The sequence below is a fragment of the Mustelus asterias genome, chromosome 2 (assembly GCF_964213995.1).
Source record: "Mustelus asterias chromosome 2, sMusAst1.hap1.1, whole genome shotgun sequence".
Classification (NCBI taxonomy): domain Eukaryota; kingdom Metazoa; phylum Chordata; class Chondrichthyes; order Carcharhiniformes; family Triakidae; genus Mustelus; species Mustelus asterias.
The window spans coordinates 74569926-74588097 of record NC_135802.1 but is presented as its reverse complement, the minus strand read 5'-3'; the positions used below and the strand labels follow the sequence as shown (position 1 = coordinate 74588097).

Genomic DNA, 18172 nt, shown 5'->3' with positions numbered 1-18172 from the left:
GTGTGTGTGCGTGTGTGAAACTTTCAAAATTGACATTGAAGCATTCTCACAATTTCCCTGCTGTTTCATATTTCAGCTGGTGACACAGCTAAGTCTAACGAGCAGTCCGAGCCTAGCACAGGTACTGTGATATGATGAAGGATTATGCATCATTCCAAATGACTTTTCTCTCATTCTTTTTTTGAGCTCAATTTAAGTAGCATTTTATATGGTGATTTTTAAGACAGTTGAAAAAAACCTGAATATACTGGAAATCTGAAACCTGCATGACCTGCAGTATTTGGGCTGAATTGCAAACTGAAAATTCCTGCGTGCAATACACACAAGTGACAATGCTAACAATTAGCTTTGAGAATACTCGGAGTGTCAGAGTAAGACGTCAGCTTAAAAAATAGGTGGTAGGGGAGAGGGGGGTAATGTTTGGCATTGGGGGCAGGGTTAAGGAATACATAGCAAAGGGATTAATGAAATGGCTCACAAAGGAAGAGGCAGAATAGGGGAAGGACATGAAGCAGGATAAAGGGAAACAAATTTTTAGCAAAGGAACGGAGGTAAAATGGATAAGAATAGGAAATTGTTGACAGAAAGCGAGTGATAATGATTGGCAAGACGAGAGAGAAAGTAGTCAGAGGAGAAGTACATTTGGTAGCAGTGGGGGGATTGTAGGTGTTAGTGGAAGGGATAAATGAATAGCAGTGGAGGAGTGAGATGTGAAATTGGGAAAGAACAGGGAAGTAATCTGATAGCAATAAAGGAATGATGATCGAGAATGGCAGGGAAGGGACAGTGTGCTTGCAGATAGGGCCGCCAGGGTTTACAAACTGAATTAAGGGCTCTGTATCTAAATACCAGCAACATTGCAACAGGCCAGATAAACTGACACATTTGTATGTCTGACCTGATGACCATTACAGAGACGTGGCTGCAAGGAAATCAAAGCTGGAACCTGAATATCCATGAGACATTAAGGAAGGACAGAAAGCTGTGAAAAGGTGGTGAGGTAGTTTGGTTAATTTAGGAGGGATTGGTACTGTAGTGAAAAATGACCTTGTATCTAAAGATCAAGATGAAGTTGAAGAATCATTTAGGGTGGAACTAAGAAACAGCAAGCACTGAAAATATTGATGGATGTTGTATACAGACCACTAAATAACAGTAGCAATGTAAATCACAGTCATTTAGACGTGCTCGTAACAAGGATAATACAAAAAATATGGGGATTTCAACCTACATATAGACTGGGTAAATTATGTCATGGAGGAAGAATTGGAATATATGCAAGATGGTTTTCTAGATCAGGACTTTGAGGAAGCAACTAGGGAACAGACTATTTTAGATCTAGTAACGTGCAATGAAAAAGGGCTTATTAATCTTTCCAGCAAGAGTGACCATAATGTGATACAATTTTACATTGTTTGAAAGTGATGTAGTTCAATCAGAAACTAGTCTTAAATCTTAACAAGGGAAACTATGAAGCTATGAGGGGCAAATTGGTTATGGTGCATTGGAAAACTACATTAAAAGATGTGATGGTAGTCAGGCAAAGGCTAACATTTAAGTAACTAATATATAGTTTACAACAAAATACATTTTTTTTAATGCACAAAAACCCAGGAGCAGAAGAGTTCAAACTGTGGCTAACTTAAGAAATCAAGGGTTGTATTGGATCAAAAAAAGAAGCATATAAAGTTGTGAAAAGAATTAGTAAGCCTGAGGATTGGCAGTGTTTTAGAACTCTGCAAATGAGGACCAAGAAATTGTTTAAGAAAGGTAAAACAGAAAATGAGAGTAAATGAGTGAGAAACATAAAAATGGATTGTAAAAGCTTCTATAGGTACGTAAAAAGGAAAAGATTAGCAAAAACAAATGTGGGTCCATGACAAGTGGAGTCAGGAGAATTTATAATGAGTAAGAAAATAGTAGAGAAACTAGCAAATGCTTTGTCTGTTTTCACTGAGGGAAATACTAAAATCCTCCCAGAAATAATGGAGAATCTAGGAACTAGTGCAAACCAGGAACTGCAAGATGCAAATAAAAAGTATTAGAAAAATTGATGGGACTTGAAGTAGATAAATCCCCTAATGATCTACATTTCAAGATGTTGAAAGAGATGGAGATGATAGTAATCTTTCAAAAGTCAGTAGACTCTGGAATGGTCCCTGCAGATTGGAAGTTGGAAAATATGACCCCTATTTAAGGAATGATGGAGAGAGAAAACTGAAATACAGACCTGTTAATCTGACATCAGTAATGGGGAAAATGCTAGAATCTATAATAAAGATATGATAACAGAACACTTGGAAAATGCTGGTCAAATTGGGCAGAGTCAACATGAATTTATGAAAGGAAAACAATGTTTAACCAGCTTGTTGGACTATTTTGAGGGTGAAATGAACAAGCACTTCAGAAAGCCTTTGATAAGGCCCCATGCAAGAGATTAGTAAACAAAATTAAAGCACGTGGCATTGAGGAATATACTTGTATGTATTGAGAACTGGTTAACAGACAGAAACTAGAGAGTAGGAATAGAATCATAGAATCCTTAAAGTGCAGAAATAGGCCATTCACCCCATCGAGCCTGCATCAACAACAATCCCACCCGGGTCCTATTCCCGTAACCGCACGTATTTACCCTTCTATTCTCCCTAAAACTAAGGGGCAATTTACCATGGCCAGTCAACCTGACCTGTACATCTTTGGAATATGGGAGGAAACCGGAGCACCCAGAGAAAACCCACACAGGCGCAGGGAGAACATGAAAACTTCACATAGTGACCCGAGACTGCAATTGATCCTGGGTCCTTGACGCTGTGAGGCAGCAGTGCTAACCACTGTGCCGCCCACAATAAATGGATCATTTTCAGGTTGGATGACCAGTGGGGTATCACAAGTGTTTGAACTCCAGCTATTCATTCACAATCTATATCAATGGTTTGGAATTGGGAATTTAATGTAATATTTACAATTTTGCAGATGATGCAAAACCAGGTGGAAGTGTGAGTTGAGGAGGCTGCAAAGATGCTTCAAGAGGATTTGGTGAGACTAAGTGATTGGGCAAAAGGTTGGCAGATGGAATACAATATGGAAAAAGCAGAAATACAGAGTATTTCTTAAATGGAGAGAGGCTGAAAAATGTTGAACTTCAGACGGACTTGGGTGTCCTTGTTCATGAGCCACTGAAAGATAACATGCAAGTACAACAAGCAATTAAGGATCAACATAGCATTTGCCGCCTTATTGCGCATGGATTTGAATTGGAGTAAATATGTCTTATGCAAATATATTAAGCCTTGGCGACACCACACCTGGAGTAGTCTCCTTAACTAAGGAAATATATACTTTCCATTAAGGGAGTGCAACAAAGGTTCACCAAACTAATTCCTGAGATAGAGGGATTGTCCTATGAGGAAAGATTAAATAGACTGGACTTTTATTCTCTGAAGTTTAGAAGAATAAGAGGTATCTCATTCAAACATACAAAATTCTTGCAAGGCTCGACAATGTAGATGAAGGAAGGCTGTTTCCCTGGCGTGGAGTGGTTGGAGAAGAAGAATGCTCATGTAAGCAGTAGGGGTGGGGGTTGAGCAGCAATTAGTGTGAATATAAATACCTGGAAATAGGATAAAATGAGACAAGTACCAGTTTAACAAAGTGGCAATGGGAGAACATTAGTTTAACTGTGTTGAAGGCAGGAAGGAGAGTAGCTTTAATATGGGATGGAAAAGGCCTAAGACCCAGTATGAACTGGAACTTGTGAAAGGATGGAGAACCTGGATGAACCTGTATCTGGGGTCACCACTGCAGAGGTCAGAGCAGCCTTCTAGAAGGTCAACCCATGGAAAGCGACTGGCCCGGATGGGGGTACCCGGACGAGCACTCAGATCTTTGTTTGGATCAGCTGGTGGGGGTATTCACAGATATCTTCAACCTCTCTTTACAACAATCCGAGGTCTCTATCTGCTTCAAGAAGACGACCATCATCCCGGTACCTAAGAAGAACCAAGCAGCGTTTCTTAATGACTATCGGCCGGTGGCTCTGACATCCATCATTATGAAGTGCTTCGAAAGGCTAGTCATGGCACGAATCAATTCCAGCCGCCCGGATTACCTGGATCCATTACAGTTTGCCTACCGCTGCAACAGGTCCACAGCAGATGCCATCTCCCTGGCCCTGCACTCAACCCTGGAACACCTAGATAAGAAGGACACCTATGTCAGACTCCTATTTATTGACTGTAGCTCAGCCTCCAACACCATTATTCCCACGCAACTCATCCCCAAACTTCGTGGCCTGGGCCTCGGTACCTTCCTCTGCAACTGGATCCTGAACTTCCTAACTCACAGACCATAATCAGTAAGGATAGGCAACAACACCTCCTCCATGATCATCCTCAGCACTGGTGTCCCACAAGGATGTGTTCTCAGGCCCCACTATACTCCCCTCCAATTCGATTTTCAAGTTTGCTGACGACACCACTGTAGTGGGTCGGATCTCAAACACTGATAAGACAGAGTACAGGAATGAGATAGAGAATCTGGTGAACTGGTGCAGCAACAATAACCTCTCCCTCAATGTCAAAAAAACGAAGGAGATTGTCATTGACTTCAGGAAGCGTGAAGGAGAACATGCCCCTGTCTACATCAATGGGGACGAAATAGAAAGGGTCGAGAGCTTCAAGTTTTTAGGTGTCCAGATCACCAACAACCTGTTCTGGTACCCCCATGCCGACACTATAGTTAAGAAAGCCCACCAACGCCTCTACTTTCTCAGAAGACTGAGGAAATTTGGCAGGTTAGCTACGACTCTCACCAACTTTTACAGATGCGCCTTAGAAAGCATTCTTTCTGGTTGTATCTCAGCTTGGTATGGCTCCTGCTCTGCCCAAGACCGCAAGGAACTACAAAAGGTTGTGAATGAAGCCCAATCCATCACGCAAATCAGCCTCCCATCCATTGACTCTGTCTGCACTTCCCGCTGCCTCGGCAAAGCAGCCAGTATAATTAAGGATCCCACGCACCCTGGACATTCTCTCTTTCATCATCTTCCTTCGGGAAAAAGATACAAAAGTCTGAGGTCACGTAGCAACTGACTCAAGAACAGCCTCTTCCCTGCTGCTCTCAGACTTTTGAATGGACTTACCTTGCATTAAGCTGATCTTTCCCTACACCCTAGCTATGACTGTAACACTACATTCTGCACTCTCTCCTTTTCTATGAACGGTATGTTTTGTCTTTATTGCGCGCAAGAAACAATACTTTTCACTGTATGTTAATACATGTGACAATAATAAATCAAATCAAGAGTTGAATAGGGTGGAGTGTCTCTGAAATAAATGTAGATGACTTTGTGCACCTTTGTGAACTGGGGTGATTGAGGTTGGCTGAGTGGCTGTCAACAGCTTGCATTTAGACTAGTGCATTTAATATAACAGTTTCCAAGATACTTAGTTTGATATCAGTAAAACCATTTTGAACATGTTTGACAGCTACAAAATGCAAATCAAGACATGACCATATCTGCTTTTGCTCATCTCCTACACCATACTGCTGATCTTCCATTGTTTTTCTATTTGTCCTCCACTGTCTGGTTTTGTTTTTTGCACTTTACGTTTTGCACACATTCTCTTTGTAATTCTTATTTGTGTCTAAACTTCATATTTTTGGTCTTTCAAACGTTTTTCTATGCTTCTCCTTTGCCACGTGTCATTCTCTTAATCAGTGCCTCTCACGTGTACTCCTATAATGTTATACTCAGTTTGTATATTTTGCTTTAAAGCCCAGGACACGAAGGAAAACGAAAACTGGACTGGGATGTACCTCTATCCAGACGGCCTTCCTATCACTCTCCCAAAAGAAGCAAAGCCACAACCCCAACCGGTATTGGCACATCAAGAAGCCGCTGCAGTAGGTGAGGAAAGAGAACATCAAAACCATATGAGAGATTGGAGCAAAAGCTTGATGGCTTGTAGGGTCTAGTAGAAACCGGAGGCATGAGATGGACAATACTCTGTTATTTGCTACTACTAAGCTGGCAACACATGATCTGAAATCTCTGCTATCTGCTTTGCTCTGCTGAGTTTCTTGTTTTATCCCGGCGTAAGTTAGTTTTCCATATAGTGGAAAAAGATATCAGGAAGAATGTACGTTTTTATGCTGATGGTTTATTTTCAATATTTGTATGAAATTATGACAATGTTTTGTGATAGTTTTTTGACATAGCTGACCATAGCATCCTCAACCAGCTCTCCAATGCTATCCCGTTGGGTGGGATGATTCCATTCTTTTTAGATATAGCCACAATATCACTTCCAATAGCTTTGCTTCTCTTTCCTATACTGGATCCTCTGGTGTCCCCCAAGATCTATCTTTGGCTCCCTTCTATTTCTCACCTACACGCTGCCCCTTGGCAATATTGTCTGAAAAACACAATTTTCCATTTGCACACTGATGATACCCAGTGCGACGTCAACACCACTCTCTTCCGCACCCTTCACTATCTCTGAATTGTCAGACTGCTTGATTGACATCCCGTTCTAGATCAGCAGAAATTTAATCCAATCAAGTATTGAGAAGACTGAAATTATATAAATCTCAATTCCCTAGTTACTGACTCCATCCCTCGGTGACTCCCTTAAGCAGTTCGCAACCTTGATGTTATAAATGAACTTCCAAACACAACCTTGCTAAAGTTAAGCCTGCCTATTTCTACCTCTGTAACATTGCCTTATTTTACAACTTCCTAATCCCACCTGCTGAATCTCTCATCCATGCCTTTGCCACGTTCAAAGTCATCTGGGACTATGACGACTTTATTCCATCAGACTCCTGGTTGACCTTCCACATTCTGCCTTTGGCAGGCTTGAGGTAATCAAAGACTCTGCTGTCCATGTCCAAAACTTTCACCAAGTCTTCATCTATCGCCTGTGTTTGTTGATTATATTGACAACGATTTTAAAATTCTCATCTTGTTTCCAAATCCCTTCATGGCCTTGCCTCTCCTGTATGTAATCTCCTTCCCCACAGCTGTCTTGAGAAGTTTGTGTTGCTCTAATTCTAGCCCCTTGAACTTCCCCAATATTAATCCTCCCAACATTGCTGGCAATGCCTTCAACTGCTTTGTCCTTTAGCTTGGGAGTTCCATCCCATATTTCTCCCTCTTTCTACTTATCTTTCCTCCTCAAAGATACTCCTTAAAAATTTACCTTTTTGACCAATTATGTGATCATTTGCCCGATATCTGTTTTGTGTCACATATTGCTTTGTCATATTCTTGTAATTTATCTCCAGTATTTTGATGTTAAGAGGTGCTTATTGTGTTTCATCATTGAATCTTGAGTCTGAAAAGCAGCTACATGTATCTGTAAAATATATATTTTGTATTCCATTTCCTATAAAATGCCAAGAATTACGAGCATTTCATAACTGTAACATTCATGCTGCAATACATTAAAAAATCTTCATACAATTGGTTCAAACACAAATATGATCCACATGAGGAATATCCCAAGCTTGATAACTGGTCTTTGCATTGTTAGCTGATTGCTGTTAAGGCAGCAGAAGGTCAGTCCTATTGATCTGAGTGTCTTCTTGTTTGGGGAAAATGGGCAATGCTCTCTCCACTCACATTGTCTGTACCTTTAAGACTTGATTACCTGTAAAGACTCGCATCCCAACCATTATTTTGTAAATTGAGTTTGTGTCTTTATATGCCCTGTTTGTGAACAGAACTCCCACTTACCTGACGAAGGAGCAGAGCTCCGAAAGCAAGTGGCTTTTGCTACCAAATAAACCTGTTGGACTTTAACCTGGTGTTGTGAGACTTCTTAATGAATTAGCACCTTAGAGGAATGGAGAGAATTGGTGTGGACTGGGCTGGGGTGGGCTTGAGAAAGATGTTAACAATAATTTCAATTAATAGCACTTGTTCTATTGTATCTAATTTTGGTTTCCTTTTTAGCAACTTCTGCTATTGATGACCTGTTAAGTCCTATAGGATCAAAATTTCTAGAAAATTACATCATACAGACTGATTTTGAGGAGACTATAATAGGTATGTATTTCTCAATATTTTTAGTGGGAAATATTTTGCTCTACATTTTTCCTATAGCTGGCTAATTTAAAAAAAAAGTAAATTTGCTTCAAAAAAATTACAAAAAAATACGTATCCCTGTTGTACTGAGATGTTGCAGGATGTATTTTCCTCTGGTACAAGTCCGTCGGCGTTAATCTTGTCAGGGTGGTAATTTGTGAATAGTATGTAGTGTTTTCTGTTCTGTGCTAAGGAAAACAGGAAAAAGTTAACATTTGATAGAGGTGTTTGATAAGTCCACAAAGCTCAATGCTTGAGTCTTAAGCTGTTTACAATCTGTGTTAATTACTTTGATGATATGTCAGTGGTGGCTCAATTGGTAGCTAGCATTTTGACCTTTGGGTCAGAAGATTGCGGATTCGAGCTGTGAGGCATCTGGTAGTTGTTTAAGGCATTATGTAAATTTAAGCCTTTCTTTCTATAAACTAACTGAGTATAATGCTTTGACAGAAAATTTGCAGTATAGTATGCTGTGAAGGGATATAGTTAAAGTAAGATGACCACTGTCCAATGTATTTGCAGATATATGGATCCGTTTATTGTGCACAAGCCACCGCATTGCACTCTCAGCTCATAAATCCAAGTTAGAGCATTTCTTTTTCTTTTGTGGAGTATGGGTGTTGCTGGGAGGGCCAGCATCTGTTGCTTATCTTTAATTGTCCTTGAACTGCGGGATTGCTATGGCATTTCAGAGCACAGTTAAGAGTCAATCACATTGTGATGGGTCTGGAGTCGCATGTAGGCCAGACCAGGTAAAGGATGGCAGAATTCCTTTGCTGACTTAAATTCCAGATTTATTAATTGAATTTAAGTTCTAACAGCTGCCTTGGTGCAGCATGGTGGCACAGTAGTTAGCACTGTTGTCTCACAATGCCAGGGACCTCGGTTCGATTCTAGCCTTGGGTGACTGTCTGTATGGAGTTTGCACGTTCTCCCTGTGCCTGCGTGGGTTTCCTCCAGGTGCTCCAGTTCCCTCCCACGGTCCAAAGATGTGCAGGTTGGGTGGATTGATCATGATAAATTGCACCTTAACATTCAAAGATGATCAATGTGCGTGGCAATGGGAATAGGGTGAGGGTAGTGCTATTTTGGAGGGTTGGTGACCGAATGGCCTCCTTCTGTACTGTAGGGATTCTATGATGGGATTTGTACCAACACTGCAGCACATTAGTCTGGGCCTCTGGATTATTAATCCAGCTACGATACCACTATGAAATCACCTCCCCACTAGCTCTGAATCTTCTGGAACTATTGACTCAGGCCCTGTGAAGATGGATCCCAGGGATTGCCAGATAAATATGACTATGTCTGCAGATTTGTTTTGTGGCATCCCACTGGGTACAGCCCATCAAGCTTTGCAGGCTAATGGTTATCCTGGTACTGTGTAAAATATGTTGTGCAATGCCTCATAAAACATAATTTGCTGTAATATGAGTGCTTCTGAAAAATCTTCCACCAAAGCAGTTATACAGTAATGCCATTAAACCTGCTGTCAAAAATTCATCTTGAGACTGGAGCTTCTTCATCCATCCACCAGAATGAAATATTACTGAAAATAGAGAGATGTTGCCGAAGGTTTTTGTCTTACACTCAACAAGAAAATTGCACGAATGCCTAATTTCAAATAATTACCATTTATACCAGGAAAAAGCATGTCAGTTGGCTGAAGTGTTAACATAGTGGTAGGAACAGGGAACTATATGCTCCCAGGCTCCTGGTTAATGCAAAAAAATGCACAAGGCTTGAACATATTCCATATTGACCAAAGAAATCAATCCCAAAAACTAAGGTGACAGATTTTACAACGTGAGTGAACTTATTAATCTTGTGTTGATTCAGTTAGTTTGGTTATTACTTTGCATTTTGAACTAACAAAGTAAGCAACCAAGTGTAAAAAAAAATCAACTTCTATGAAATGCAGCATGCAATAGCTTCTTTTATTGATTCAACTTTCTCCATTTCTTTGTTTTAATGCCCACAAGCAAAATCCCAAACTATGGACATGTCTTGTGCTGATTTACCAAATTTCTTAGCAATTGTGTCCTATCAGTGATAGTAAAAATGTACACGTATTTCTATTCACAGGGTTGGATTTTTTGACTGAATACCGTTACGTTGGAAAACCTGAACCATTATATTACTGTGAACTCTGCACTTGTGAATTGCCTATAGGGTGTGTTTTGGCACATATCTTTGGACTTAAGCACAAGATGCGTTATGTAGTAAGTATGCAGTCTATAAATTTACTACATACTATGAATACATGTTATAAATGTATTTACTTGAAAATTTGTTATTTGTACTGCAGAGTTTGCTTAGGAATAAATACCATTTTAGCCTGAATTGAACAGACAAATCGCAAATACCATACTTCAATTTGACAGGAGGTGCAGTGGCATAGTGGTATTGTAACTGGACTAGCAATCCAACGACTCTGGGTAACACTCTGGAGACCCAGGGTTCGAATCCCACGGCAGCTAATGGAATTTGAATTCAATCGATGAAAATCTGGAATTAAAAATCTAATGATGAGCATGAAGGAATCGATCATTGTTGATTGTCGTAAATGCCCTCTGAAATGGCCTAACAAGCTATTCAGTTGTATCAAATCACTAGAAAGTCAATAAAGAATGAAACTGATGGATTACCCTGCATCAATTTAGGCGCTAGAAGCGACAGCTCAGCTCTGTCAACCAAGGGGGCTTGTGCCAAAATCAGGAGAGCTGTCACAAAGGCTAGTCGAGCAACAGCCGGACATTGTCCTCACAGAGTCATAGCTTGCAGATTTATGTCCCAGAAACCACCAGCTGAACACCTCAGAATGGGTGGCAAGGGTGCAGAATGTACTCTGGGTGAGACGACTAAATGTCCATCACCAAGAGTGGCTTGGTAGCACCACGACTGACTGAGCTGACCAAGCCCAAAAAACGTAGCTACTAGCCCACGTCACATAAGTGACAGGCAATGACCATCTCTAACCAGAGCGAATCTAACCATTGGCTCTTGATATTCAATGGCATTACCCATCACTGAATCCCTCACTTATAAGCATCCATTGACAGGAAACTGAGCTGGGCCAGCCATCTCAATACTGTGGCATTGAGAGAAACTTAGAGGCTGGGCGGTGAGTAACTCGCTCCCTGATTCCCCAAAGCTTGTCCATCATTTACAAGGCACAAGTCAGGAGTGGTGATGGAATACTCTCCACTTGCCTGGGTGAATGCAGCTCCAACAACCCTCAAGCTTAACAACATCCAGGTCAAAGCGGTTTGCTTGATTGGCACTCCATCCACAAACATTCACTCCCTCCACCACCAGCACACAGTGGCAGCAGTGTGTACCGCAGGAAGATGCATTGCAGGAACTTACCAGTGCCTTCCAATTCCATAACTGTCAACATCTCGAAGGACAACGGCAGCAGACGCATGCGAAGTACCCCTCCTAGCCACTCACCATTCTGATTTGGAAATATGCCACCGTTCCTTCACTGTCACTGGATCAAAATCCTGGAACTCCCTGCCTAACATTGCTGTAGTGTTCCTACACCATGTGGACTGCCGCGGTTCAAGAAGGCAGCTCACCACTCCCTTTTCGAAGGCAATTAGGGATGGACAATAAATGCTGGCCTAGACAGTGATGCCCACATCACGTGAATGAATAAAATAAATGGTGATGTATACCATCGCTGACCTGCACTGCAACAAAGTGATACCCTAAGAGTGAGAGATGGCCCTGTCCGGGAGAGGGATGTGTGTTCGGACAAAAAATGTTTTGGATTAAAAAACAAGGTCAAGATGGAGGAGAGATTTTACAGCCTGAAGTTGTTGAACTCTTACGTCCAGAAGGCTGTAAAGTGCCTAATTGGAAGATGAGATTTACATTGGGCTTTACAGGAGCATTGCACTAGCCAAGGATGGGCATGAAGGCAAGATGGTGAATTGAAAAGGCAAACGACGGGAAGGTTGGGGTCATGCTTGTGGACTGAGTGAAATTGTTCTGCAAAGTGGCACCCAGTCTGCATTTATCCTCCCCAATGTAGAGGAGACTGCATTGAGAGCGGTAAATACAGCAGACAAAATTGAAGTATGTGTATGAAATGCTGCTTCATCTGTAGAGTATTTGGGTCATGGGCGGTGAGCAGGTTGGAGGTAAAGGAACAGGTGATGCACCTTCTGAGGTTGCATGGATTCTTTCCTGCAGTCGAAATGAAGGTGTTCATCTTCAGCAGATCTCAATATAAAGCAGGCCACATTGTGAGCAGCGAATAAAGCATACCAAATTGAAAGTACAGATTCCTTACCTGGCATCCCAAAATCCGAAAGGGCCCAAAAAGCTGGATCAGGCACTTGCTGTCTGTCTTATCTATTTTTAAAATTATATTTTTATTGAAGATTTTTCCATTTTATGCAAAAATTGCAACAAACAGATTGGTACAGTACAGCATGATCATTTTCAAACAAATACAAGTAGGAAGAGAGAGAGAGTAAATTACCAACACAGTTTGCTTCGGGTTATTCATTGTATCCAGCGCCTCCCACCATATGAGTAACAAAAGAATATAGTAAAGGATTGGGGAGGGTCGGGGGGGGGGGGGGGGGGGTGAAATATCAGGATACAGCCACAATTGGCTCAGCAGTGTGCAGCCAAGAAACTGGCGGTTAAACTGCCACGGATTTTCACGTTACACCTGGGTGCGCACCAAAAAAGACTTGCCCTATCCCCAGTCGTAGTGGAGGTGCTGAAGGTACAATACAATGTTTCTTCCCAGAATATATAGTCTGTCTACCATAACAGGGAGTTAAGCAAGAATTCTATAATTCTAAAACAACTGAAATATTGAAGTACACGAGAAGGTGGAAGAGAGTATGTCCGAGGTGCGTGGGGTTCTTGATTATGGTGGCTGCTTTTTCGAGGCAGGGGGAAGAGTATACGGAGTCAGTGAATGGGAGGGGTGGTTTGCATGATGGACAGGGCGACATTCACTATCTTTTGTATTTTCTTGCGGTCTTGGTCAGCTGGAGCCATATCAAGCTGTGATACATCTGGAAACGATGCTTCCTATGGTGCATCTGTAAAAATTGATGAGAGTCTTCGTGGACATGCCAAGTTTCCTTAGCCTGCTGAGAAAGTTAGAGGCATTGGTGGGTTTTTTTAACTATAGCTTGGCATGGAGAAACAAGGACAGGTTGTTGGTGCTCCATAGGAGACAGAGGGTAGTGGTCGAAGGGTCTTTTTCCGGCTGGAGGTCTGTGACCAGTGGTGTTCTGCAGGGCTCTGTACTGGGACCTCTGCTATTTGTGATATATATAAATGATTTGGAAGAAGGTGTAACTGGTGTAATCAGCAAGTTTGCGGATGACACGAAGATGGCTGGACTTGCGGATAGCGAAGAGCATTGTCGGGCAATACAGCAGGATATAGATAGGCTGGAAAATTGGGCGGAGAGGTGGCAGATGGAGTTTAATCCGGATAAATGCGAAGTGATGCATTTTGGAAGAAATAATGTAGGGAGGAGTTATACAATAAATGGCAGAGTCATCAGGAGTATAGAAACACAGAGGGACCTAGGTGTGCAAGTCCACAAATCCTTGCAGGTGGCAACACAGGTGGAGAAGGTGGTGAAGAAGGCATATAGTATGCTTGCCTTTATAGGACGGGGTATAGAGTATAAAAGCTGGAGTCTGATGATGCAGCTGTATAGAACGCTGGTTAGGCCACATTTGGAGTACTGCGTCCAGTTCTGGTCGCCACACTATCAGAAGGACGTGGAGGCGTTAGAGAGAGTGCAGAGAAGGTTTACCAGGATGTTGCCTGGTATGGAAGGTCTTAGCTATGAGGAGAGATTGGGTAGACTGGGGTTGTTCTCCTTGGAAAGACGGAGAATGAGGGGAGACCTAATAGAGGTGTACAAGATTATGAAGGGTATAGATAGGGTGAACAGTGGGAAGCTTTTTCCCAGGTCGGAGGTGACGATCACGAGAGGTCACGGGCTCAAGGTGAGAGGGGCGAAGTATAACTCAGATATCAGAGGGATGTTTTTTACACAGAGGGTGGTGGGGGCCTGGAATGCGCTGCCAAGTAGGGTGGTGGAGGCAGGCACGCTGACATCGTTTAAGACTTATCTGGATAGTCACATGAGCAGCCTGGGAATGGAGGGATACAAACGATTGGTCTAGTTGGACCAAGGAGCGGCACAGGCTTGGAGGGCCGAAGGGCCTGTTTCCTGTGCTGTACTGTTCTTTGTTCTTTGTTGTTCTTTGAACACTTAAAAATTTGAAGCGCTCGACCAATTCCACTTCACTACGTTTCCTGAAGTCAGTGACTATCTCCTTTGTTTTAGTGACATTGAGGGAGAGATTATTGTCGCCACACTGTTTCACCAGATTCTCTATCTCTTTCCTGTCAAACATTTGGTTAAATGTGGACCCTGCTAGAATGCACTACTTGTACGACTCTTGGTGATTTTCCATGCACAAGACATGTTTATTCTGTTTATTTTTCAGAAAAAGAGACATCCAGAGTTATTGAGATTAAATGCAGCGAAATATAAAACAATTGTCAAGAAGAAAGCAGCAGAAATTGAAGAGACGGATGGAAGAGGAAGGGTTAGGGTAAGTATACATCATGAAGTGCTCAATGTTCAAGAGCAAATTAAATCCATGACAAGTGGTGTCAAAACTGATTCCATACCCTGTCTGAGGCTGAACTATACTGTTCGAACCATGGCGCCCTCTTTGATCCTATGTTTGCTGACCTGTGCTTTTCCCGATGCAGTGACACTTCAAATTTCTCATTGTATTCCAATGTTTCCTTGCTGCATTCTATTTCTGTAACTATCTTCAACCCCCCAAGACTGTGTTCTTTAATTCTAACCTCTTGCACGTCCCTGATTTTCCTTGCCCCATCAAGTAGGTTGTGTTTAGAGCTGTCTAGACCCAAATTCTGGAATTCCCTCTCTGAACCTCTGCCGTACTACTTCTCTCTCGCCCTTGCAGCTGCTTGCTAAAAACACACTCTTTAACCAAGATTTTGCTTGCCTGTTCTCATCTGCTTGTGTGACCAGCTGTTAGACAGGTGTCTAAATAAATCTCATTTTTGAGACTCTTGAAATTTTCTCAAAAGTTTCTTTTTGATTTTATGGGGCGGCACGGTAGCACAGTGGTTAGCACTGCTGCTTCACAGCTCCAGGGTCCTAGGTTCGATTCCCGGCTCGGGTCACTGTCTGTGTGGAGTTTGCACATTCTCCTCGTGTCTGCGTGGGTTTCCTCCGGGTGCTCCGGTTTCCTCCCACAGTCCAAAGATGTGCGGGTTAGGTTGATTGGCCAGGTTAAAAATTGTCCCTGAGATGTGTAGTTAGAGGGATTAGCGGGTAAATATGTGGGGGTAGGGCCTGGGTGGGATTGTGGTCGGTGCAGACTCGATGGGCCGAATGGCCTCCTTCTGCACTGTAGGGTTTCTATGATTCTATGATTCTATGATTAAGTGAGGCAGTCACGCATAAGTAATACTTTAATTGATTCTTTTTTAATGTTTTCTTTTTAGGTGCGATAGCACAAATATCAAAGACTAATATATGTGTATGTTGTATAAATCTTTCAATTATGAATCTATAAGCTAGATGTTTTTATTGATTTATTATTTAAAAAATCTCCCATACTTGCTTTCCAAAATAAAAATTCCAACTACTTGGCACAAGGTAACTTATTTGGAATGAGCCTCACATCTGAACCCCTTTCCAAAATGAGTTGCAAGCAATTAGCACTCTCCAGAAGTCCGAGGTTTTGTTCTCCCAATTTCAAGCTTCTTTTCGTCCCTCAATATTTTGTTCAAAATGAGTACTGACAAACAACATTGGGATGCTGAATTTCAAATGTCCAACTGTGTAATAAGAGGGCTGCACATAAATAAGTGACATAGTTAAGAATCATGAACTGTTAAACAGGGATGCCAATATAAAAGAGCCAAAAATGTCTCCAAGATCATAGAATCCCTACAGTGCAGAAAGAGGCCATTCGGCCCATTGAGCCTGCACCGACAACAATCAGCATTTACCCTGCATGAGGATGTTGAGAGGATGTTTTTGTGTAATGAGCTTTTGAAAGAAGTGTCATTTTCTAAAAATAATAAACTTTACAAAAAAAGGAGGAAAACCTACTTGAACATAATTTTTAAATGCACTAAAATTAGTATTTTAACAGGGCAGAATTGTCTAACAATGTTTTCTCTTCAAAGTGAAATTTCTTTAATTTCCAGGTCATCCGAAATTTTGAGGGGCCTGCGCTTAGTGAGAGGATAGCTGCTGCAAAGATTGCAGCTGAAGAAGGTAAAGCACCAGCATTTGCTACTTCTATTTTAGATAGTAGGAGATCTAGAAAAATATATGGAAGTCTCTGTTTGTTCCTTTATCGAAGTTACTTTAATTCCCATGACTCGGGTTAGTTGTATATGTGCTAAATGATTTAGTATTTGCTTTTATTACTAACTTGAGTGAATTAATTGAGCTTAATACAGCTCCTGTGCCTGTATGAGCACAGGAACAGTACCAGGGCTATTCAGCCCTTTGAGCATATTCTGTCATTCAATGGCATCATGGCTGATTTGCAACCTAATTCCATCTACCAACCTTTGCCTAATATCCTTGGTTTAAAAGAATACTAACATAACAAGAAATAGGAAAAGGAATTGGCAATATGGCCCATTGAGTCTCTTCTGCCAATCAATATGATCGTGCCTGATCTACGTCAATAACTCCACTTTCCCACCCACCCTTTATCTATTAGTCTCAGATTTAAAATGAACAATTTGTACCATCAGTTGCCATTTGCGGAAGAGTTCCTAACTTGTACCACCTTTTGTATAAGTTTTATAAAAGTTTTCCTCATCTTGGTGATGCTTTACCTTCTGTGTGCATAATGGCTAATGATCATTTAGAAGGGAATGGCAGTGGTACACACAGCAAATATAATAGTTGTCTGGTTTGCACATTAATTATTTTTACATCTACATTGTGAAATTAGCCAGCACTGGTTCCATCAGAAATGAAACAGAAAATTATAAAGATATTCAGGTCAGACAGCATCTATGGAGAGAAAAACAACGAAACCAAGGGAGTTACATAGAGAAGTTATTTAACAAGCAGTTTGTCATGTGCTGATAAACTTGTAAATTCTCAAACAGAATCATACTAGACCAGAGCTGTTCTCTGCAATTGATCTGCTAAGTGATGCTATTTAAAGTTGTCAGTTTTGTTTGCAATGTTTTTCGATGCACTATTTTAATTATTGAACAAGTGGATTTTTTTGCTTAATTTTAGAAAATAAGCTGCAAGAAATGCAAGAATACAGCAGTTATGACCAAGACCAGAGCACTAACATGGAAACCTATCACTCTCCAGACACGAGAACAAAAAGGTCTTCGGCTAGTACAAGTTCAAAACCATCCAGCAGAACAAGTTCCTCAAGGGGTATGTTTGTTTACAGCATTGTAATATCTCTTGTCTCAAAATTAAAAGTCTTGTTTACTGTGGAGCATACCCCTGCAGCTTGACCTGCTGTGAATTTGAGCTGGAGTGGTAATCTGGGGAATTCAACTAGAAAGATTGTTTTCACATCTTGCAGCTTCATTCATTCCACACAATGCAGGCACCTTACATTCCCATCTGAGCAGCCCACACTCTCACTCTCAGCTAATTAACTTCCCACCCGCGTACCTCAGTCACCACCCATAAATGTTATTCCCTCCTCTCCTTATAAGCCATTACAAGCACTGTTTTCTCTACTAGCAGGTGACAAGAACACACAAGTTGAGGAGAGGTTTGGGGAAGGGGCAAAGCTTTAGCCCAAAAGTGACAGGCACCTTATCAGGCCACTGGAGAAGGAGGTCTGTCCTGCAAGGTTGGCCTGCTGGCCACCTGTTAGTACTTGGTGAATGGTATTGTTTCTCTTCCTGACCCTCTGCAGTGTTGGAAGGCAGAGCTAGCTGTGTGAGCTGCTCCCATGCTGTGGTCAGGGCTGATAGCAGTGAAGTGATAGCAGGGAATAGCACAGTGGTTAGCACTGTGGAGATAATTCAGAAATCAGAACA

At 41.6% G+C, this 18172-nt stretch overlaps 1 protein-coding gene across 4 annotated transcripts in view; it reads left to right on the top strand.

Moving 5' to 3' along the window:
• LOC144508955 (uncharacterized) overlaps window positions 1–18172 on the top strand; it is a 94402-nt gene that overhangs the window by 49780 nt on the left and 26450 nt on the right. For all 4 annotated transcript variants that reach the window (XM_078237190.1, XM_078237176.1, XM_078237183.1 and 1 more), the window contains 7 exons: window positions 77–121; window positions 5777–5908; window positions 7958–8050; window positions 10175–10311; window positions 14593–14700; window positions 16343–16412; window positions 17403–17552. In XM_078237190.1, the coding sequence (XP_078093316.1) occupies window positions 77–121; window positions 5777–5908; window positions 7958–8050; window positions 10175–10311; window positions 14593–14700; window positions 16343–16412; window positions 17403–17552 (735 nt within the window). The remainder of the gene's footprint in view (window positions 1–76; window positions 122–5776; window positions 5909–7957; window positions 8051–10174; window positions 10312–14592; window positions 14701–16342; window positions 16413–17402; window positions 17553–18172) is intronic.